The sequence below is a fragment of the Macaca thibetana genome, chromosome 2, assembly GCF_024542745.1.
Source record: "Macaca thibetana thibetana isolate TM-01 chromosome 2, ASM2454274v1, whole genome shotgun sequence".
NCBI classification, from domain to species: Eukaryota; Metazoa; Chordata; class Mammalia; order Primates; family Cercopithecidae; genus Macaca; species Macaca thibetana.
The window spans coordinates 22923499-22947564 of record NC_065579.1 but is presented as its reverse complement, the minus strand read 5'-3'; the positions used below and the strand labels follow the sequence as shown (position 1 = coordinate 22947564).

At 39.0% G+C, this 24066-nt stretch overlaps 1 protein-coding gene across 3 annotated transcripts in view; it reads left to right on the top strand.

Annotated features, from left to right (window-relative positions):
* The window catches only part of RARB (retinoic acid receptor beta), a 770770-nt gene that overhangs the window by 332145 nt on the left and 414559 nt on the right, over positions 1-24066 (top strand). For all 3 annotated transcript variants that reach the window (XM_050779494.1, XM_050779495.1, XM_050779496.1), the window contains one exon: positions 15554-16010. In XM_050779494.1, coding sequence (XP_050635451.1) covers positions 15833-16010 — 178 coding nt within the window. In that variant the 5' untranslated portion in view covers positions 15554-15832. The remainder of the gene's footprint in view (positions 1-15553; positions 16011-24066) is intronic.

Here is a 24066-nt window from a genome sequence, read left to right as displayed (position 1 = left end):
GCTGTTTGCTTTCAAGATGATCCTTGAAGAAGCCGTAGACCTATATCAGTGGTGCTACTAATTATCAGATTGTCCTTTGAATTCTTCTTGTTTTTTAATTGCCTTTGTAGCAATTAAAAGTATTAGTTTTAGGGGGGAGGTGGTAAGTCTTCATCCTTAAGATATATTTGCTTTAAAAAATAATTTCAGAAGAAAGTGTAGTCAGTAGGGGCAGAGAAGATTTGGAATCAAAAATTGAAGTACAAATATAAAGTCATGAAATTATTATCTTTATATAATTAATGACTTTATTTGTCCAGTTATAACATAGATCTGCAAATTTCAGCAACTAAATATAATAAAGATTTATTTCTCACTAATCTCATCATCCAGTGCAGGCTGGTAGGAAGGCTCTACTCCATACAACTCTTCAGGGACCCAAGCTTCTTCCCAGTAGAGGCTCTGATATCTTCTAGGTCCTCGGAGTTCTGTATTGAACCTTCTGCATTCAGTCAGCAATAGAGAGAAGAGAGAGCCTGAGAAATTCTGTAGGAGATTTGGGGGACTAGGCCTGGAAGTGGAAGACATCACATCACCCATGTTCTACAGGCCAGAACTCAGTTTTATGCCCCCAGCTAGTTGCAGAAGAAGTTGGGAAATACTCTTTGGCTGTGTAAGTGAAAAGAAAAGAAAATGGTATTTGTTGAGAATATAGCAATGTCTCTGCCACATTTCCTCTAGTGATGATTTCTCCCAAGAAAAGTGTTCCAAAGTGTCTTTGTTGTTGTTGTTGTTGTTTTTGTTTTGTTTGTTTGTTTGTTTTGAGATGGAGTTTTGCTTTTGTTGCCCATGCTAGAGTGCAATGGTGCAATCTCAGCTCACCGCAGCCTCCAGCTCCCGGGTTCAAGCAATTCTCCTGCCTCAGCCTCATGAGTAGCTGGGATTACAAGCATGCACCACCACACCTAGCTAATTTTGTATTTTTAGTAGGGACGGGGTTTCTCCATGTTGGTCAGGCTGGTCTCGAACTCCTGACCTCAGGTGATCCACCTGCCTCAGCCTCCCAAAATGCTGGGATTACCGACGTGAGCCACCCCGCCTAGCCCAAAAGTGTCTTGAGTAATAGTGTCATCTGAATAAGTTGTAAGTCACATACTATGACTGTCTGGAAGGAAAAGTGCGACTTGGAAATATATTCTGGTTGACTTCTTACGTGATCGTATACCTTTTACCCATATTGCACACATGGCTTCATTCAGATGAATGAAGCAAAACATTTGTATCCTCTTTGATCTCTCAGTCATCTTTTAGAGGGTTTTCTGACAACCAAAAAAGGGGGCAGGTCTCAGAATGGGAGTTGAGGCCACATAGCCAAGCTGCCAGAATTAGGGAGAAGAAAGCATTGGAATTAATTAAAATGTCATTTCCTAATGTGAGGAGGCCAAATTCCAGTATTCAAATGAGGATAAGCTTTAATTTTTCTTCTAGGTACTGACACCCCCAACACCCACAAAAAGAAAAAGGGAGATAATTCAGACACATCTTTATTTTGGGGGAAGAGGATACTACTCATTCTTTCTTCTCCCAAGTATCTTGAAAACCACAGGCTAATTAAGACAGTAAAGGAAATTCTTGAGTACAAAAAGTTTAAAAAACAAAACACGGAGATTTGATTTTTTTGTTTCAGCTTCTCTCTCTAAACTCACACATTGGTACAAGAACCCTGTCATTCTTTCCTGTACCTGTTTAACTGTCTCCATCATATCTATTTCAGATGAAATAGCTCTATCATATATTATCTCTAGGCTCCGGCAATTTTCAGGACAGCTCCAAGGCTACCGATAAATAAATGACCTTACATAATTTCCACATGGCAAAGTAGAGAAAACAAAGTAGCCAAATGCACATTTTAAATACTTTTTCAGGAATGGCTGCACTTTCCCAATAAAATTACCACACTCTTACCTTTCCTCTTGACATGACTTTGACCCCTGGCTGCTTCTAGAACCCACGCCTTTTATAGAACTGACATCATGTGGCTTTGTCTCTGCTGCAGCATTGCAGGGAGTTTTCGTAGCCAGCAGTGAGCATCTTCAAGTTGCTCTCACTACCCAACACCACACTTTGGATTTTCCCCTATGTGTGAAAAACAACAACAACAAAAATCCTGGCTACTGAATCCAGAAGAAATAATTTGTCAGTATTTGTGGCTCATGCTCTTGATTATGTCCTTTGAGGTTCAGCATGGGTTGATGTATTAGTTTTTTATTGTTGTGATAACAAATTGCTACAAGCTTAAAATAGAAATGTATTATCTTATAGCTTTGGAGGTCAGAGGTCCAAAATCAGCTTACCTGACCTAAAGTCAAGGTGCTGCCAGGGTTCGTTCTTTCAGAAGGATCTGCAGGGAGAACTTGTTTCCTTGCCCTTTTCAGCTTCTAGTGGTTGCCCCATAGTCCTTGGTCTTTGGCCCATTCCTCACCTTCAAAGCATATCATCCCAAATTCTGCTTCCATCACATCACCATCTCCTCTTCTATAATCAAATATTCCTTTGCCTCCCTCTTGTAAGAATCCCTGTAATTACACTGGGCTACCAGATAATCCAGTATCATCTCCTTTTTTTTTTTTTTTTCCTTTTTGTTGGAGAAAGAGTCTTGCTCCATCACCCAGGCTGGAGTGCAGTGGCCCAATCTCAGCTCACTGCAACCTCTGCTTCCTGGGTTCAAGTGATTCTCCTGCCTCAGCCTCCCGAGTAGCTGGGATTACAGGCACCTGCCACCGCGCCCATTTTATTATTATTATTGTTGTTGTTATTGTATTTTGAATAGAGACGGGGTTTCGCTGTGTTGGCCAGGTTGGTCTCAAACTCCTGACCCCAAGTGATTTCCTGCCTCAGTCTCCCAAAGTGCTGGGATTACAGGTGTGAGCTACCACGCCTGGCTGATGGCAAGATTCTTAACTTTAATTATATTACGAAGTCCTTTTGCCATATGAGGTAATGTTCCCCGGTTCTGGGAATTAGAACATGGACACTGTGGGGGCCATTCTGCTGTCTACTGTTGCTAACTCTGTTTCACAGAGGCCTAGCTCCATGTGCTTTTAATGTTAATGTAGGATTATAAATTAATGATACTTCTGCTTCTCCATACTTTCATCATGGTCTCCACTGGCTCATAAATGTAAAACACTCATCATTCTCTTCCACCATTTTTCCTTCCCACTTTTCTTAGTACATATTCTTGTGCATATCTCTTTGCAGAGCTAGTTTTGTGTGTGTATCTTATTCACTTATTTTTTCCAAAATGTTGAATATATTTTAAATAACAGATGCAAGTTCATAACAAAATATCTTCTAGATATTCCCTGAAGATGAATACAGGAAGGGGCCCATGGAATGTATGCATGGTGAGGACCAAGATCTAACCCTGGCAGAGCCCCGTGGATATGAGAACCTTCCAGGGAAAGAGGCTGTATGGTACCCATAGGAAGGCTAGACTCTGTGCCCAGGGTACAGAGACCAAGACAGACAGACACACAGGACAATCTGGCCTCACACTTTTGGCATATATCAGCAGAACCTGTGCGGACTGAGGCCTGAGAACCCAACCCCAGGGATGGGTGTGTGGGTTGGTTTGTGTGTGTGTGTGTGTGTGTGTGTGTGTGTGTATGTATGTATGTACCTATTTTTTTTATTTTTATTTTTTAGAGACAAGGGTCTCCCTCCATCACTTAGGCTGAAGTGCAGTGGTGTGATCATAGCTCAGTCAGCCTCAACCTCCTGGGGTCAATCAGTCCTCCCCCATCAACCTCCCAAGTAGCTAAGACTATAGGCAAGCACCCCCATGCCTGGCTAAATTTTTTATTTTTATTTTTGTAGAAACAGGGTCTTGCTATGTTGCCCAAGCTGGCTTCAAACTCCTGGTCTCAAGTAATCCTCCTGGCTTGGCCTCTCAAAATGCTAGGATTACAGGCACAAACCACACACCCAGCCATTCTTTTTAAATTATCAAGATATAATTCAAATAATAACAACACTCACCATTTTAAGATGCACAATTCAGTAGTTCTTCATATAGTCACAAATTAGTTCACCATCATCACAATCTAATTCCAGAATATTTTGACCACTCTAAAAAGGAACTCCACACACACCAGCAGTCACCCTCTATTCTTTCCTCCCCCTAGCACCTGACAACTACTCATCTACTTTCTGTCTCAAGATTTGCCTACTTTAGAATTTCATATAAACGGAATCATATAATATGTGGCCTTTTATGTCTGGGTTCTTTCCTGTAACATCATGTTTTCAAGGTTCATCCACAATCACTACTTCATTCCCTTTTTATGGTCAATCAATATAATTTTGTATACATGGACCATATTTTGTTTATTCATCAATTAATGGACACTTGGATTGTTTTCACTGTATGGATATTGTGAATAATGCTGCTATAAACATTTGTGTACAAGGTTTTATGTGGACATGTTTTCAATTCCCTTGACTGTATACACCCAGAAGTGAAATTACTGGGTTATGTGGTAGTTCCGTGTTTAACTTTTTGAAGACCTGCCAAACTGTTCTCTAAAGTGGCTGAAACATTTGACATTCTCACCAGCAACGTTAAAGCATTTCAATGTCTGCATATCTCTCTGTTGCAAAACCTTGAGAGAGGGAGAAAACCGTAACAGTAAGCTGAATTTCCTATTATGTGTTATAAGGATTTAGAGTCCAATCAAATTTGGTTTAAATAAAATACAGACACTAGACATTTCTTCCACACCTGAAGAAAAGTTATTTGTGGTGTGGTGGCTCACGCCTGTAATCCCAGCACTTTGGGCGGCTGAGGTGAACAGATTGCTTGAATCCAGGAGTTTGAGACCAGCCTGGGCAACATAGGGAAACCCTGTCTCTGTAAAAAAATAAAACATTAGCTGGGCATGGTGGCAATTTCCCTGTAGTTCCAGCTGCTCAGGAGGCTGAGGCAGGAAGATTGCTTGAGCCTGGGAGGGTGAGGCTACAGTGAGCCAAGATCATGCCACTGCACACCAGCCTGAGCAGAATAAGACCCTATCTCAAAAAAAAAGTATTTGGTCTTGCCTTCCTTATGAAAATATCATAATTCTAATGTGCTTTCTGACATTTTTCCACATCAAGGAACACAGAAATTAATATGCGCATGGCCCTTGGTGGTCAGTAAAGAGTCTGCTAAGGGATGGACTCATTGAGTCAAGGGCCCCATTCTTTCACTCTCAGGCCCCACCAAGCCACTAGAGACTGGGGAGACGAAAGTCACAGGCATACCTCTAATCCATTTTCTGGAACACCAATTACTCAATTTTACTAAATTCAGTTGTGATGTTTCTTTTGACCTCAGGAGGTAAAGGTGGTGGGGAATGAAAAGAGCATGGAGTAGGAGAAGACCTGAGTATGGGAACTTCCCTGGCCATAGGCCTTGTTCTCAAAGGAACTAACTGTGTGTCACACAGTATCCAAAATGGGTACTGATTCCTCTCCAAGGGGCTGAGTATGGTAGATGAAGAATAGACCAAGCTACAATGAGTGCAGACAGAGGTGGTAGGTCAGGGTTGTGTGGTGACAGTCCCAGACTGGCTGCCTGGCTTGACATAAAAATGCAGATCCTAGAAGCATGAAGATACAGTCTGGCCACTGGGGAGAAGGTAGCTGGAAAGAACTAGGTATTATATCTTTGACCTCAGCCGGAAGGTAGTAGGGGTGAGTGTTGGAGGATGGTCAAGGATCTCACCTAAGAAATTGATGAGAGTGGGTCCAGATATCACCCATGGCCCAATGGATATTGAGCAGCAAGACTATTAGAGATCCTGATTGCCATTATAGGAAGCTCCTAAGGTGCGCCGAACCTGCTTCATACAGGTGGGAAGGCCAGCGTTAGTGCTGAGGAAGCATGGGCAACCCATGTGTTCAGTGACCTGACATTCTGTGGCAACTCGGACAGTCCTGACCTGTGGAACTATGTGGCTATCTCATTTATTGGACCACAAATAACTCAAATGGACCTTGAAAATTCTTGCTTTTTTGTTGTCTTGACTTTTAAATTCAAATGAATGAAATTGTTAAAAATATATTTATGGCTAGACCTCCTTTTCTAGAATAGATATACCCCTCAAAATTATAGATATGTTGTAATATTTAAATATTAAATACTTATTTAAATCTGCTACTTTGGGGACCCTGTTATGGTTTTAATTACGTGAATTTTTCTTTTATAAAATGAATAAATGTTCCATAAACTTATTTTCAAATAAAAGCGGATATGCATACATACTGAGTTTGACTATAGCAAGTATGCTGTGACTGTTTTTAACTCTCTATCATAAATTATAAACTACAACAGTCCAGGAATCTCAGCTGTGTCCCTGTCTTGTTCTTTCCAGCACTGTGTCATTCATGAATGAATGCTTCCTAATCCCACTCAACCTATCAGGCTTAATCTCAATGTGAAGGTCAACCTTCAGTCATGGTCTGTAATCACAGTCAACTGAAGATTGTGCACCTTACTCTCTTAAAAGGGGTAGTTAAGTACTGGGTTAGTATGGTCCTTCTGAGATCTAAGGCCTAGAGAGATAATTTTGGAGTTTGTTTTAAGGAAGAAGAAAGAAAAAATACAAACCAGTTTCAATGGTTAAAGACACCAGCCTCACAATGTCTAGAATGCTGTTCACTAAAGCCTCACTCAGAAGCACAGTTGTAGCTATTGTGACTCATTTTGTCTGTTTTTATCAGTACCTTGCTTCTCTGTTCTCTCTCATGTCTCTTGTTTACACGTGGTTTCTCTAATCTCATGGCTTCTGCCACCTTGCTTCTCTGTATACATTTCCATCTCTATGCCCGTCTTCTCTGTGTGTCTTTCTTGGTGTCTTAGGCATTCAAAACCAATCAGCAGCAAGGCTCTGATAGGACAGATGGGTCAACATCCAATGTGAAGAGTCCCACTGGGCACACTACTACTTCTACGCTGTCTCACAGGCTTCTGCCAGCCTTTAGATCTTGTAGATAACTGAATTTTCCTTGAGAACCAAATCCTAGGCTTGGGAGGATTCCATAATATGTAGTATGGAAACTATTGTACAAGGAGTTGCCTACCACCGCTTTTCTCAAAAACAAGCAATGGTACCAGCAGACCTTTAGTCCAATACATCTACACCTTATGTTTGGAAATCTACCTGAAAAGACCTTAGGTGAAGCCTGACTTCAGCATGTGTGTGCAATGCTAGCAGATGTAACAACTTTGGGTTGAATGACTCCCTAAAAACCCCTATTTACATTACTGCTCTCATAGTTTATAGAAGTAAAATCTTAGTGTTTTATATATTGTTAACATATGTGCATTTCTGCCTATTGTTTTTTCTGAAAGTCATATTTGAACTTTGTTTCTTTAGCAGACGGAATCTTACGTATTTTTTTAAATGGCCTAAAAACAAATACAAGGACATTCTTTATAAGCTTCTTAAAAAAGATTTTACTGTATCAAATGACCCCTCCTGATGCAGAGGAAGCTATTTAGATTTCATCCTTCCTCACTTGGTGGTCTAAGACTCCTTTGACTGCGTTATTTCCTCTAAATTACTCTCTTCTTTCTCCTTTATTCCCAAATTAAAAGGAAATAAGAAATGCCTCTTTTTTGGCCAAATTCAAGTTTTTCCATTGTGGCTTCTCTTTAAGTTGAGAGTAATTTTATCAGCAATATTTATGATGAGGATGCTGAATATACGAGAGGTTGCAAAACCACCAGGCATGCAAAACTGACTTCTTTACATCCATGTTTCTTTCCTATCAAGAACAGCAGCAAAAGCAACTGACAGGATTTGTGCTGAGCCTGGCATTTTTGCTGAAAACAGGTATTTGGCTGAATGCATTTGAGACATTTTAAGTGGCATTACCTGGAACCAATCTCTTAAATAGGGAGGTTTGAGCTAAAATACATTGGGAAAAAAATGGCAATATATATGTAGTGCCTGTCAAAGCAAAGATTTCCCACACCAAGTTCTAAATCAGCCAGAGAAGTACAAAAGAATTTGTTGTACTGTGTCACAAGACATTTTAAAAATCTCTTTTTCACTTATTTCTGTTTTTTATGTTAGCCACATCAGCCATGGTGTGAGTAAATTGCAGCCAGAGGAAATGGATACATTTTCTCCAAAAATCTTGTCTGTTTTGTTGCTTGGATCACTCTTGAAGGCAGCACGATGTAAAACTAACGCTTCTCACCATGTCAAAGTGTTTAGCTCCTGTGTCTCAAGGCCAACTCCAATAACAGTCCTGTCTCCAAGGTAGAGTCTTCAAGAAAGCACATATCAAGTCATCAATGTGTTAAGTGGCATTTCACATTATCCACTATATTTGCAGATGTGTGTCTAAGGCAAGCCAAATCCCATCTTTATTTTATTTATATTTGTAGAAGCATTTGACACAGCCCCATGGCATGTCCATAATGGCAGGTCAAATCTCACTTTTTTATTGTTCAATTTCAGATTGGTGCTGTTACTGCCTTTCTCTTGCCACAAGGGAATACCAATTTAGCTATTGATTTAATCTTGTCTCAGCTGTGGTCTTGAGTGAAACGTTTCCTCATGGTTAAATTATTATTTAACTCCCTCTTCAGAGAAGACATTTAGAGCTGAAAAGGTTAAGGAATCATCCAGTGTAGGTTTCCCAAACTTATTTGACCACAGAGCTCTTGTTTTTAAACTTAATGAACATCCAGTGAAATATAATTGATTAAAAGACATGCACTTTTTCCTGTTCTCAAATCTTCACTAAAATGACAAGAGATGTAAAAAGTATAAATCATCAAAGGTAACAAGAACATGAGTGATGCTAATCACTGACAAGAGATGGCACCAACTTTTTTGGAAGATGGAGAGCAAATGTGCAGTGTCAAATAAATGAACAAAGTACTGAAAGCAGATTGCTGTGTCTAAAGAAGAAGATGAAAAGGGGATGCAAGGAGATACTAGCTGTGGAATCTTGGCCAGTCCCAGAGAGCAGAGGCACCAGCTATCCTGAAACAAGGAAGTGATGATTGAAAGGAAAATTGGTTGTTGTTTCAAGTAAGCAGAAGATAAATTCACTCCTCTACCAATTTTATCTTGATTATAGTCACCCATCCCTGGTAAGAAAGGTAAATCTACTCTTTGAAGAAACTAAAGCGGAGGGGTTACTGAGTTCTAGATACCAAGCATGAATATACCATAAGGTGGTAATGGTTGACTGAAAACTGAAGACAGACGTGAAAGGCCACTTACTTATTTCATAGTAAGTCTACCAGCAGCCACAGCCTCATTCCTCCATTCAAATACTAGAGTCTTTCATAAGGTTTTTTCTTTCCACCCTACCCTGGGCAGATGCTTACAGGATTGCTCAATGGAGTTATCCAAGAGTCCCAAATAAAAAGCCCATAAATCTGACATTTGGGGAGTCCCACAATGAAATAAATGTAACAGTTATATAACTTTTTATGAAATTCACTCATTTGACAAGGTTCAGCCATGAGAACAATTTGCAATAAACTTCCTCTTTTGAATATGAATGGACAGACTAGAGAATTTGGCAGACAATACAAATGAGAAATACATCTAATGTTAATGGAAATAAAACAAAAAAAGTGAAGAGAAAGAGTCAATAATATAGTAAGCAGAATAAAACACTGAAAAGAACATTTCTCTTTTCTTTTTCTTTTTCTTTTTTGAGATGGAGTGTTGCTCTGTTGCCCAGGCTGGAATGCAGTGGCACAATTTTGACTCACTGCAACCTCCACCCCCCAGGTTCAAGCAATTGATTCTCCTGCCTCAGCCTCCCAACTAGCTGGGATTACAGGCAGGTGCCACCATGCCTGGCTAATTTTTTGTATTTTTAGTAGAGACAGGGTTTCACCAGATTGGCCAGGCTATTCTCAAACTCGTGATCTCAAGTGATCCACCTGCCTCAGCCTCTCAAAGTGCTGTTTTTACAGGCTTGAGAAACCACGCCCCACCTAGAACTGTTCTTAATATCCTAAAAAAATCAGAAAATACATGGCAGTCATGACAAAGAACAATGTATAAATAAGAAAAGACAAGAAAAACTCTTAGATGTTAAAAATGTGTTACCACAAATGTAAAAATCAATAGAGTAATTGGAAGTTAAAGGTGAGGGTATCTTCCAGAAAGGAGAACAAATGGATGAAGTGGAAATAGAAAATATAGAGAATCAATTCTGAATGTCTACCATCTAAATAAGATTTCCAAATGGAGACAGCAAAACAGAAGTTAAGGAAGATATTAGCAAAGGAAGCGTAAAATAAAATGTTTCCTAACAGGACTTGAGTCAGCAGATTGAATACATTTACCAAGTGCATAATACAATAAAGCAAAGAAAGGGATCCTTGGGATTAAAGAGTACAAGAAATGGAAGAATTTCACACACAGGATCAGAAATCTGAATAATACTGGACTTTTCCAAAGCAATGTAAAAAGCTTGGGGAAATGGCACAACATACTGAAAATTCTGTTTAAAAAAAAATGACTTCTAATCCACAATTTTATACCTAGCCAAACTGTTAAACATATGTGAAGTGCAACATAAAAATACTGTAATTCATGCAGAGTCTCAAAAAATTTACCTCCCACATAACATCCTTCAGAAAACTCTTAGGAAAAAAGCTACCCAACTGAAGAAAGCCAGAAAAGAAAGACATGAGTTTCAGGAAATGGGGATTCCGAAAAAAGAGAGAAGCAATAATAGAAAGTCCTAGTCTGACATCAGTGCATGGGGACTGGGAAAGAAGCCAATCAGCCCTGGAGCAGGAGGAACGTCTCCAATTGTGGAATTCATCTATCACATGACATGTCAGACAAAATTGTTAGAGATTTAGAAAAGAATTATTCACAGATACAAAGAAGACTAATCAAATTATGTAAATAAAGCTGTTAGCTCCAGGAAAAAAAAAACAATTTTATAAGAAAACTATAAATGCAGTATATCACGTAACTCAACTGTAACAATATTTATCTGGTCATAATGTAAATATAATCTAAATGATTTTTATTTTTAAAATTGTGATAAAATTATGTTGGGAGTAAGAGGAGAAAGAGGTTTCTGTGTGTGAGCAATAGTTTAAGAGAGTTATATTTATAGTAGGAACCAAGAGATAAAAAAAATTTTGACTTGGCACGGTGACTCATACCTGTAATCCCAGCACTTTGGGATGCTGAGGCAGGAAGATCACTTGAGTCCAGGAGTTCGAGACCAGCCTGGGCAACATAGCAAAACCACGTCTCTACAGAAAATACAAAAATTAGCTGGGCGTGGTGACACACACCTATAGTTCTAGCTACTCTGGAGACTGAGGTGGAAAGACTGCTTGTGCTCAGGTGGTTGAGGCTGCAGTGAACTGTGATTGTGCTGCTGCACTCAGGCCTGGGTGACAGCGACACCTTGTTTCAAAAAAAAAAAAAAAAAAAGAAAGAAATTGAAGTACTTGCTTCTGAGGGGAACTCAAGAATGGGAAGGATAGAGAGCTGTTATTCTTTATCAGTCTCAAGCAGGGGTCAGCAAAGCATGGGCCATGGGTCAAATTCATGAGGCTGCCTGTTTTTATAAATAATGCTTTACTGGAATACAGCCACACCAAATCATGTATGGATTCTCTGTGGCTGTTTTTGTGTGAAATCAGTTGCTACAACAGGAGAGTCGAGGAGTAGTGACAGAGACTGTATGAACCGCAGTCTCAAATACTCACTTTCTGGCTCTTTACAGAAGAAGTTTGCCAACCTCATGTCTAGAGCTGTGGCTCTCAAATGTTAGCTGCATCGGAGTCCTCTGGAGGGCTTGTTAGAACGTAGGTGAGGGATGGCTTTTTCCAGAGTTTCTGATTCCATAGGTCTCTCAGGTGGGGCCTGGAGAATTTGCATTTTTAACCAGTTTGCTGGTGATGCTCATGTTGCCAGCTGAGGGACCTGCTTTGAGAATCACTGATCTAAAGAAACTATTTGACTTTTAAAAATCATGTTGTAAGTATTATGTTTATCAAATAAATTTGAATTGTTGAGAAGTATAAGGTTGGAAACTTACATGCAAATTTGAGATAAACTTAATGCAAAAACGACCTCTGGTGAATGAAATGTAACAGAAAGTCACTCAAATATTACTTTAAAAATGTTTTCATAGAACCAAAATAATAAACTAGAGAAAAATTATATACATATGTGTGGAGAAAAATAGAAAAATAAATTATTTGGTTAATAAGATATCATAGACACAGGCATAAATATTAAGATTTGCAGAGATTACCAAGGCCCCACCACTAAATGTGCATGTATGATTCAGGTGGTCAGTGAGTAAACCAATCATGCTTCCTCCTGTCTGGCATCTTGTTTATCAAAGGCTGATTATTGCATAACAGTATCAACTATGCAAACAATTATTTTAATCTTTTTTTTTTCACTTATTTTCTAGAAAATGCAGTTTGAGAAACGTGACATAAAGCCTACTTCTCTTCACTTGACCCCTTTTACAGAATCTTAAACTGATACCCATAGAATCTCTTGTCTGGTAGATCCAAGACCTCCTAACCCAGTCCCTACTTCCTTCTTCTCTTCCTACCAGCTCCTGTTTGCTTTGCCTGAGGTGGTGAAGGAAAGAACCCCAGATGAGCCCAAACTCAAATCAAGCTTAAAGAAAAAAGAGCGCTGCTAATCTTTTTTTCTAAAAGCCTGAAACAAAGGAAATTCTCTGCTTCCAGGAATAGCCTTAATCAGTCACATATGTGAACATAGACCCAGTGACTGCTCAGACAATTTTCTACCAACCTAATGTCGGGATTTTCTTGACACATTGATTTTTTTTTTTTTTTTTTTTTTTTTTTTTTTTTTTTGGCCTATTATCAGTATAAGTAGTTAAAAAAGAAAACAAAAAAAAAAATCCCAGACATGATACCAGACCTCTCCACCAGACAGGCAAGATGCTGACAATCTGCAGTGTTTGAAAGCAAAGAGAAATGAAGGATTATTGAGGGTGGAATAATGGTTTTTTCCCAACCAGTCCCTGGTTGGTTAAAAAAACAAACAAACAGCTTTAAAAATCAGAATTGTGCCCTGCGGGGGTGGGTTTGCTGAACTGTCAGCTCCACCAGTTAATGAGGTAGTTTGTCAAATGGAGATAGAAAGACCATTTATAACAATGCTGTGCTTTGTGTGTGATTTAAAAATCAAATTGAGTGGAAACTCAGCAAATACTAAATGGTATTGTTTATTTTCTAATTAATTTGCTACAAACTCCAAAATAAAGCTATTGAATATATTGGATAATGTATGTTTTTAAGAAGAAAAAGCATCAAAAGCACCTCTGAGATAAAAAGGATTCAGAGGCTGTTTACTTTCTTTTCATCAGAGAAACAAGTTGTAGTTTGAAAGTTTGAAAAAGGCATTGATATTTTGGGGGGGATTTTTAGAGTTAGTGTGTTGTATAAGCCAACCGGCAATGTCATCTCCTTTGTAAGTTCAGCAGAGTACTAGGGGGCCTGGGACCATATGGTCTCACTGTTGACACTGTTCGTTTTTAATATTAATAGGCCAGGGATTCAAGGCCCTGGGGCAGATGTCATCTAAGTGAGGACAGAAGCAAACATCACAACTGCTCACTGAGTTTTTCCACTGTAGAGTACAACCAGCATAACATTGGCGTTCAAAATACATAAGCTTAGGTTGGCAGAGGGGCAAGAGCAGAGAAGGTGATTCAAATTCTGGCTTACCGAGGGCTTACTCTGTGACATTGGGGGAAATTCATTGAAACTCCCTGAGACTTACTCTTCTCATCTGGAAAATAAAAAAATATCTGCCTTAAAAGGGTTAGAGCTTATAGTGAGGTGCCTCACATGTGGTAAATAGTCAGTGAAAATTATATTTGACTAGAACATTGTGGGGTTTATAAGAAACAAACTGACTCACTTCACAAACTGAAGTCAAGAAGCCTTAATGAGTGATTGTTCTCAGCCTTACCCAGATCCCTTGTTTTCTTTCTTCCTTCAAGGATATAAGCTTTAGTCCTAATATTCTTTTGCTGGGATTACTATAATATAGTCTCCCTGCCCTAACCCCAAAACCTCTTGTCTATTCCAGCAAGCTTGTTGTGAGAAGCATATTATTTTGACATAACAAATATGTTAACGTTAATAGAAACTTTTACTGTTTACCATTTACCTCTTGTTTATTATATACCAGGCACTGTTGTTCTGTTGTATTACCTCATTTAATCCTCACAATACCATTCTGAAGTAAATTCTATTATTCTTATTTTATAGGGAAAAAATTACGTATTGAAAGGACAAATAATTGCCTGAGAGGCACAATTATTTGAGCTGGACAGACTGGCTCTACAATCATGCTCTTAACAACTACTCTATTCTGGCCTTGAAGTACTCTTGTTTTGTGCCACATGAATCTTTTTTTTTTTTTTTTCGTGCCACGTGAATACATTCAGAGGTTGCCATTCAGTGGGCAGAGTTTGGGAGCTTCTAATTAATATTGGTTATCAGGGCTAAGGTGAGGCTGTGAAGTTTACATCCAGCCTACTCTAGAATTTAAGCTGCTTCTATTCCCAGTCTCAAGGAATCCTAGGTGTTGAGCATCTCTGGATTGTCCTTCATGAATCATGGGGCAGTTTATGCTTCTTTCACAATATGACCTTAATCAAGAGTTGTTAAAACTAGCAACTCAGTGAGGGCAGAAATCACATTAGTGTTCTTTGGCACTATATGTATCTCCAGTTCCTACATTAGCGCCTGGCACATAATAGTGAGATTTGATTGGTGAGTAGGTGATTGGATAGACAGACAAATGGGTCAACAAATGGATGGATGGATGGATGGATGGATGGATGGATGGATGGATGGATGCACAACTGTGAAAGATGTTGATAATAAAGAAGTAATACATAATGTTTTACTCTCTCATTAGGTTATAGTTTCTCCTATAATTTTATTTATCTTGGCTATATGACTCCAAATAGCCACAATAAAATCCAAAGTTATTCATATAAAAGAAGTAAAATTTGAAAGCATATCAGTTAGAATAGCATTAAATAGTTTCCCTAAAAAAGCAAGAAAAAAAATTTCATTCATTCAACTAATACATACTCCGGGTCTCTCCTTTGTCAGGTACTCTTCTAGGAGCTTAAAGCATAACTGTTAACAAAAACAGTCTGCCCTCCTGGTGAGTGCATGCTAATGGGGGAGACAGACAAAAACAAACACTCCCACATGTAATATATCAAGTTGTTTAACTGCCATGGAGAAAAATTTAGCAGAGTGATACAGCGAAATAACATAGGAGTGGAGGGTTTTGCTATTTAATATCAGATGGTCAGTTATTTTTAAATTGTGTAAAAGTTGTAGTCTATGTTAGAATGTGAGAAAAGGGGGAAGTAGTAACTGTAGGAAGACAAGGAATTAGGAGACCTGGATTAGTATTGGAAATGTTTTGTATAATAACTTGATAAAGAGGGAGAGATTTTTTCTTTGTGATATATACCTATGTTTTTCATTTTTTTCTTACAGAATTGACAGCTCTGAAATTTGAAGGTGCTAGTGTCTCCCCGGTCTTGAACTGAGAAGCTGAACGAAGAAAGCGTCCTTCCTGTAATCAGTGTAACAAAATGAGAGGTGGAAAAACCGTGCTGGGAAGAAACAAGGTCATCAATTGAACCATCTTGACTTTGGCCCAGAACACAGCTCAGCCTCAACTCCTGCAGTGCATTTACCTCCCTCACTTTCGTGCAAGACCTGGAGTGATGTATTCCTGCTCCAGAGCACCTTTCTTTCTGTGAGGCCCGAAACATGACCACTAGCGGCCACGCATGTCCGGTCCCAGCAGTGAATGGACACATGACTCACTATCCAGCCACACCCTACCCATTACTTTTTCCACCTGTCATCGGAGGACTTTCCCTGCCTCCCCTCCATGGCCTTCATGGACATCCGCCTCCGAGTGGGTGCAGCACCCCATCACCAGCAAGTAAGTCCTGCTGGATTTGCTCTCTTTTCTCTTGGTTGATTGGATGAAGGGACCTGAGAAAACAGGATGGTTGGTATCCCGGGCAATTTCTCATTTCGTTGGCTGCCGGTTTCTTTTGGTCTTGAATTCTACTTTTAGTTCTGTGGAAAGAGATATGATTTGAAACTAGATAAGTGGCAAATTTTAGAATTCAGCCCGTTCAAGGCTGCTTTGGTATTTTGCTCTATTTCATAAAATGCAAACACAAAACGTAATGAGCATATGGGGTAAACATCTGTGGTCAATACCTAAAGAAATTGGCCATGTGATAAATAATGGAAGCAGCGAATTAGGAGATGATACCATAAAAATCATTAATGATAATACTAGAGTTAAAATCTATTTTGGTTGTGAGATCTCCTTTGAATCTTACACTTATTTCCTGTGTACAAATGATATCTGTAATTGTTCTCAACTTCCCATAGACCTTTGCTACCAATTCCTATCACATTAAGCTTTTTTAGTGTTCTTGACACCTTTTGTTTCTGTACTAGCTATTTCTTATCCCAGATCTTCCCTTAAATTTTCTGTATAAGGTACTATAAAATAAAAATAGTCAAAGTTAGAATTCTCCAAGACTGATATGACTTCCATATTGAAACATCTATATTGTGCAATTTTTAGAAAGTTCTGCCTGTTTAAAGACAAACTGTGGTAGCCAGCGAGCTTTTCCACCTGTTAATAACCACTTACTTGGTTTAGCATCTGGAGGTGAAAAGGCATATTGATTTAACAACAGGCATCCACAGCATGTTCTCCAAGTTCTTTCTGGCTCATAGAGCAACAGGAGCTCTTTGTAACTCTTCCTGGTGATTGTTTTGCATTTTGCTTCACTTTAAGGACTTCCCCCAAACATTAGCGTGGTATCATTGGGATACCACCTTAATCTTTCTATAATGTGCTCTTTGTGCCTCACTCATTCCTTCTACTACACCCTTAGCTCACTGAAAGCAGGGAGCTTGTTCTACCTACGTAGAACAAGGGGATGGATGTTTGGATGGACAGACAGACTGACAGATAGGCAAACAGATGACGGATTTTCACTTTTGGGATGTTGATTGCAATCGTAGTGCTCTATCATTCCTGATAAACAGTGACTTGATTTGCTGATGGCTCTTTCCTTCTGTGTTTTGAATTTCTGGCTTGATCCTATGACCCTAATGTCTCTGGAATTGCCTAAAACCCTTCTCCCATGCTTCTGAAGTTCAAACTGAAAGTTGAAGCGGCCAAAGCAGCTTATTGACTATCCAGAGAAATGGACATAGTACCAGCACTCAAAATATCTTGCTGACACAAGTGCTGTTTCAAATCATGTTCACCCAATGTGCAAATGATGTAATGAGGTTACTTTTAGCTAGCAAATGAGGAGGTCTAAATGATTGATAAAGTCATTAAAATTTCACCTATGAGCCTCTAATTCCATTGCTCAACTGGCCTGATAGCACATTTTAACAGGTTTCTTTCCTGAGATCAGAAGCATATTTTGTAGATGGAGCCAAGAAATTGAGATATGAGTAGGATTCCCATGCTGAATGATCAAATTGAGCAGATTGAGACTCTAAGGCAGTCTGAAACCTCTAGGTTCCCAAAAGCAACTCTGGGCTTTAGGCTTCTTTGGCTACTGATTTATTTTTATTTTTATTTTCATTTATCTTTCACTGATTTATTTTTTTGAGATGATATCTCTCTCTGTCACCAGACCAGAGTGCAGTGGTATGATCTTGGCTCACTACAACCTCCACCTTCTGGGTTCAAGTGATTCTCCTGCCTCAGCCTCCTGAGTAGCTGGGACTACGGGCACGCACCACCACACCCAGCTAACTTTTGTATTTTTAGTAGATACGTGGATTCACCATGTTGGCCAGAATAGTCTCAATCTCTTGACCTCGTGATCTGCCCACCTCAGCCTCCCAAAGTGCTGTGAGCCACCGCACTGGTCTTGGCTACTACTGATTTTAAGGAAAATGTGGAGCATATTAAATGGAAGAGTGGTTGAGATATATCATATCTAAGCCTCTTTTCCACTCAAAATACAAGGTAATTATTTTTATTTCACAGTTACTAATAAAGTACAAGATGCCATTACTATTAGATTGAACTATAATGCAGTTGTCATTTTCTAGATCAAAACTGGTGATATATAGATTCAACCTTTGGAAAGAGAGGGTTTGAAGTTCAAAAAAAAAAAAGGGATAAATAATTGATGACTTTTTTCTTGAGGGCCTTGTAAGCAGAGTGCTAAGTAACTGCACCTTGAAATGTGTTTGGAGAAGGGGCAGAAAAAGGACTAGGTACAGAAAGTTCAGGCTGGAAACATCAAAGATGACTTACTTCATACCCTAATACCTTGTTTTATTATTTCTTGCCACAGTCGAAGCACATGAAAGCTGCTCGGATGGAAATGATTAGAAGAAGCCACTGTGAATATGACTCTGTTAGTTGGCCCTCAAAGGAGGAATTGTCTTTGTTAAAGCCCATGTTTTCAAAAGTTCCTAGAAAAGGATAAAGTCTTGAAAATTACTCACAGACTTGGCTAAAAATAAATTTAAGGTTTTGTACATGTACTGAGATTAGTAGGAAGGTAGCCAAATTCTGTAGACTCAATAACTAGCAACACACATACTTGGGTGGAAAAGCTGACCAATGTGGAATCAAAAGGGAACAAACATAATGGAGAATGACTGTAAAGAGATTCATGTCATTGAACTGTAGGACCTACTGATATCTCTTTTGTTATCTGTACGTGTCTTGATTCTGCAGCTCACTAGAAAGAATAAATTCTCCTGCCCCTGGAGTGAGGGTCTATCAGCACTAAGTAATTGTAAAGGCTCAAGAATTCTCTACCTCAAAAGCAAGTAAGAACAATTTCCATAGCAGCTACTGAAGTTATACCTGCTCCTCACCCTTCCTTCATTCACTTCTGACTCTGGTCAGCCTTATCTCCTAGACCTGAACCTGAGCTCTGCATATTGAACTTCACTAAGCCTACAGCACAATGACTCCATTCCCACACGTAAACATGTCCTTGATGTTATATCTACTTTGCAGTCATTTAACCTCTCTGAATTTCTGTTCTATCAACTATGTTATTTATAGGACAGCGTTTTACTATATATCTAAATCTTTTAAGAATGAAGGTGGAGTCTACATTAGGAAGGAAACTTGTACTATAAAGGGGTGAAATCAGGTCATCCCCAAAATCTTTTCAACTCTAATAGGCGATGATTTCACATAACTCAGGTGTCTCCTGGTCCACATGCCATTTGCAGGGGTGGGCCCTGTTCTTTTTGCAGTGTGGAATACTTGGCTATTGGTATGATCATTTGTGACCTCTGGCAATTCAGAGGGGAAGATGTGGCCACTTTTCAGAAGGTCTGTTCTCAAGAGCTTTCTACCTTAAAGGAGAAAAGATATTTGCAGAAGAGAGCTTGAAAGCATCTTCTGTGTATACATGCCCTTGTCTTTGCATTCTGACTTAATTTTTACAGCATAGAGTCTCCCTAAGCTTAGAACACAGGGAACATATGAAAAAAGGGGGAGTTAAAATATGTAATAAGAAAAACTACCATGCATTGAGCACATCCTGGATTACCCACAGAGGATTTAGTGTATGCCATTCTTAGTCTTTTTAATAGCCTCGACGTCACTGCCAGGACATTACAGAAGTTCCATTTTACAGATAAAGACCAGGAGGCTTAGAGAGAGTAAAGAGCTTACATAACCAGTTAATGCTGGAGTCAAATTCCACATCCAGACCTCGAGACCCCAGAGTGCATGCCTTTCCCAGTGTTTTGGGCCATGAGGCCAGTATAATCCCTTGGAAAATTCACGGCCCCACTGTGGACATCTTTTTTCCACGATGTTCCAGAAAGTCCTTGGAGATGATGGATATTTAAAGGACCTTGCATCCTCTTTAATTTAATCAACTACTGTGGAAGCCACTATTGGTTTTCATCACAGTGGAGATTTGAAAGGGTGCCACCGCAGTGCCTTTGATAAGCATGACTTCCAATGGGAGAAGAGCCTGATATGCTATGCCAGCGAACACTCAAAATATTATGTGGTAGGGCTCTCTGTGAGAGTTGGACGACTGTCTGTCTGTCTCTCTTTATGTTCCTTTCATGGCTGCTTGTTCTGTTTTATTGCTGCACATGTGCTTTTTATAGGTTGTTGCAAGCTGGAAAATATTGTTAAGTGTTTTGGCTTCAGAACCTCTCTCAGAATGATCTTAGTTTAACTCCAGCATCTTAAAATGCGAATTCTTTTCCCTCGCTTCTTTAATGATCAGAAAGTGCTCTCCTGTCAAAATCACAAAATAGGATATTTGCTTAAAAAATCCCAACCTTCTGGAGAGACAGGCTGTGCAATCTCAGAATTACCAATGACAGAACATAAAATGAGTCTTGTTTCTATTTTTTGTCTTAAACTAAGAAGAGCCTTGTTACCTAGCTTGTCTAAAGCAGGGTGTGCTCACAGATTGAATTTCCTTCTTACATGTTCGGGACAATTGGCTCAGAGGTGTGGATCCTGTTTTAGATATATGCAGATTGATGGCAAGTAAATCCAACTCATTAATTTCTACCGTCACCTTTTACTCCATAGTCTTGTCTTCTTCCTGTTGAGTTATATTTGTCCTTAAACTGACACAATGACTCTACTGGACAGGAATCACATTTGATTTTAAGATATCAGGGACTTAATATATTGCTGGTATTTTGTGAAAGTCAAACATAATAGTATTGTTTATATCTGTGTATCCTTAAATTGTTAAACCAAATAAAAATAAGTGAAAGTAAGACACTTCTTGGGAATTTGAGTTATAATAGTTTTTCCCATTTCACCTGCCTTTGATCATTGGCTTAGGGGGATCAAAGGCTTTGAATGTTTGAGAAATAGAGTTTATACTGTTGACATAATGGAACTATTTTGGTGGACTTTCTTAGGCCCAGAGTCATATGTGTATTATTTTAAGAGACCATTCCTTAAAGGTGAACAGGTATTGATTACTTCAGTGCCTCTCTTCCCCGAAAATACAACAATCTTTGTGTCTTTTTGGTGTTTCTACAATTTCCCCAGACTCTGGTTGAGTATAACATGTATTAAGTAATCACGTTGCCATTAAAAGTAATGGCAAGAACCATGATTACTTTTGCATCAATCTAATAATCCTCAGAAGAGTTCTAATGAGGGGCTGAGCTCATTCTGTTTTTTGATCTTTACCCCCAAAGGGATCAAGAATATATGAACATGAATTAAAAAGCATATCATTCACTTTCATCAAATTAACTACAATGCCCAAAGGAGTGTCCCAATTGTGGAAGTGTGTCCCTAAGTAGAGGTAGGCTTTCAGTCCATAGAGGCCATCATAAAGACAGGAATGAATTTACCTTCAAGTTACTCCTGCCAATCATTTTTTACCTCTGGAGGACATGATGAAAGAATATACACAAGGAAGGACTGAGAATGGAGAAAAGATGGAGTAATGGTTTAAGAATTTGTATTAGAATTCCTTTAGATAAAGACATCCCAGTTGTATTTATTAGATAGTTAAAATGTAGACATTTAAAAAGAGCATTTTGACCTTATAAAAATTGAACTTTGGAAAAGTTAGAATCATGACAATGGCTTTGAGTTGGCTGAGTTCATTATAGAAAATGAGACTTTCCATATCTCGTGTTCTAAAGTTCTGCCTCAATGAACGCATCCATCTGCAACTCCAATTGATTTCAGATAGGCTATATTCAGATGACCTTGAGTGATGAGAGATTAGCCTCCATGCAGGTAGGTGGACATGAGGTCAGGTGGAGTGGCCTGGGCCATCTTCAGGATGTATCCCAGGCAGTCCCACAAAAGCTCTGGTGATTTATGCCTTGTCACTGACATGATGCAGCACCTTATTCTGTCTTTGTTTCTGTGTTTTCTCCTTTAGTTCCCTCTGACGTTTGAATGAATCTTTGTAATTTTATCTAGAAGAAGGAGGAGAGGGAGAAGGAAAGAGGAAGGTAGAAAAAGAGAGGGAGAGAGTGAAAGAACGAATCTAATTAGTCCTGTTATTTGAGCACCTCCAAAAACTTAGGGCTCCCAGACCAACTAATGCGGGGGTGGTACCATCAATTCCCTTGATTTTTTTTTAACCTTGCTATGAAAATTAACTATCAAAAATAACATTTATTTTGCTACATATATTACCTCTGTCTGCCAACTGGAAAAGGGAAATTGAGAAGGTAAGATCCAGGTAATCAACTTTTCTAAGTTTGCTCAGTGGTGGGGCTGGGCTTGAACTCTTCTTGTTCTGACCAAAGTCAGTCCTCTTTTCATAAGTCTATGTTTGCTGTGGATATTGAGGGGACACACAGATTTTTAAAGCACTGCGTCTGTCTTTAAGGATATTGCATTCCTACTGAGAAATCATAATCACTGAAAACCATTTAGATCTAAAACCCTGATCTCTCTTTGCCCTTCAGGACCTAGATTTTATAAAGCTTGTAACATTCCATCCCACCCAGGTACCCACTGTGCATCGTAAGTACTTTGATTTACTATGCATGTCTTATTCTGCTGTCTTTAGTTGTTTTCATAACTTTTCCTCCTCTGCTTGTCTGTTAATCTAATACATCGGACATAGTGGAAACCCATTTCATCTTTGTGGGATGATTGAATCAATGCTTCTTGCTGGTGAGGGAATTTTGGAAATTTGTAGATACGCTTTTGGGTGCCATGCTCATTGGGAGCACTGTAGAGATTTAGTGGGCAGAGGCTAGCAGGCTGAGTGTCCTTCAATGTATGCAATAGTTGCAAATAATAAAGAAGTGCCTCGTGTTCTCATGACTTTTCGATGTCCCACCAGGCATTCCTGTTAAGAACCGCCCCCCGACCAAATAAATTATGATGAACTGATCCTAAATCATAACTTCATTTTACATATAAATACAAAACATTGTTTTACGCTTTTATTATACCCTAAATTAGTTAGGACTTTAACTGCCATGCAAGTCAATAGTAGGTTGATCTTTGTTCTGTTGGGAACTTTTCTAAGAGTCATTCATCATTTTATAAACTCATGTCACTAATGGCAGTGCTGTTCTTGGTATTCAAGTCGCCAATACCACAAACTTGTATCAATCTGCATTCGTAGCTAAAACATTCACTGTAATTATGCATAGAGGGGCAAGCATGTTATCACTTCTTTATGCCTGAACAATTACACATTGAAATAACCATTACTTTATTACAAATTACATTTTTCCATCTATCCTTGGTATTGCAGTCAGAGAAATGTATTAACTTATTTGGAATTACATGTGTAGGTGGCCTATATTACCCATGACTTTCATTTTGGAATCATACAGCACATGATATATGTTGCTAAAGGAAGCATTAGGTCCAAAGGGTTGAGAATCTTTGGAATGAATGAGTGAATGAATGAATACATGAATGAATTAGTGAAAAAATAACTAACACTGTGAAATAAACTGACTAGAAAATAAATGCTCTGGCTATTAAGAGGAGAGGAAGGGAGTTTATAAGTGAGATGGACAGTAGAGGGCTTGCAACATCAGAACCAGCGATTATGCCATGGGGTAGTGGCAGTGGGCATGGTGCTGGGAAGAGCCATATGCAGAAGGCCCAGGGAAAGCAGGAAAGATTCCTGTCTTGGATGGCATATGGGGTTAGGAAGGACCATCTAGCTCTTGCCTTCATTTCTTGATGTGTAGCCAATGTAGCCAATGTCCCCAAAGGGTACAAAAGGGACTCAAAGGTATTGTTACAATGAATTCACTCTTCTGATACATATTTAACACATATGTGTTGTGTCAGGTATTGTGTTAGACACCTCAGAAGCTCTTTGAGAATTTTCTGGGTAAATCCATGAGAATGATGGGTTTTCACTTGTGTGTGGTGTCAGGTTCTATCTCCAATGAAACATTATATTAGTATTTAGCAGGAACAATTCTAAAATTATTATGGGTTAAATTGTGTCCTCCAAAGAGATGTTGAGGGCTTAACCCCCAGTACC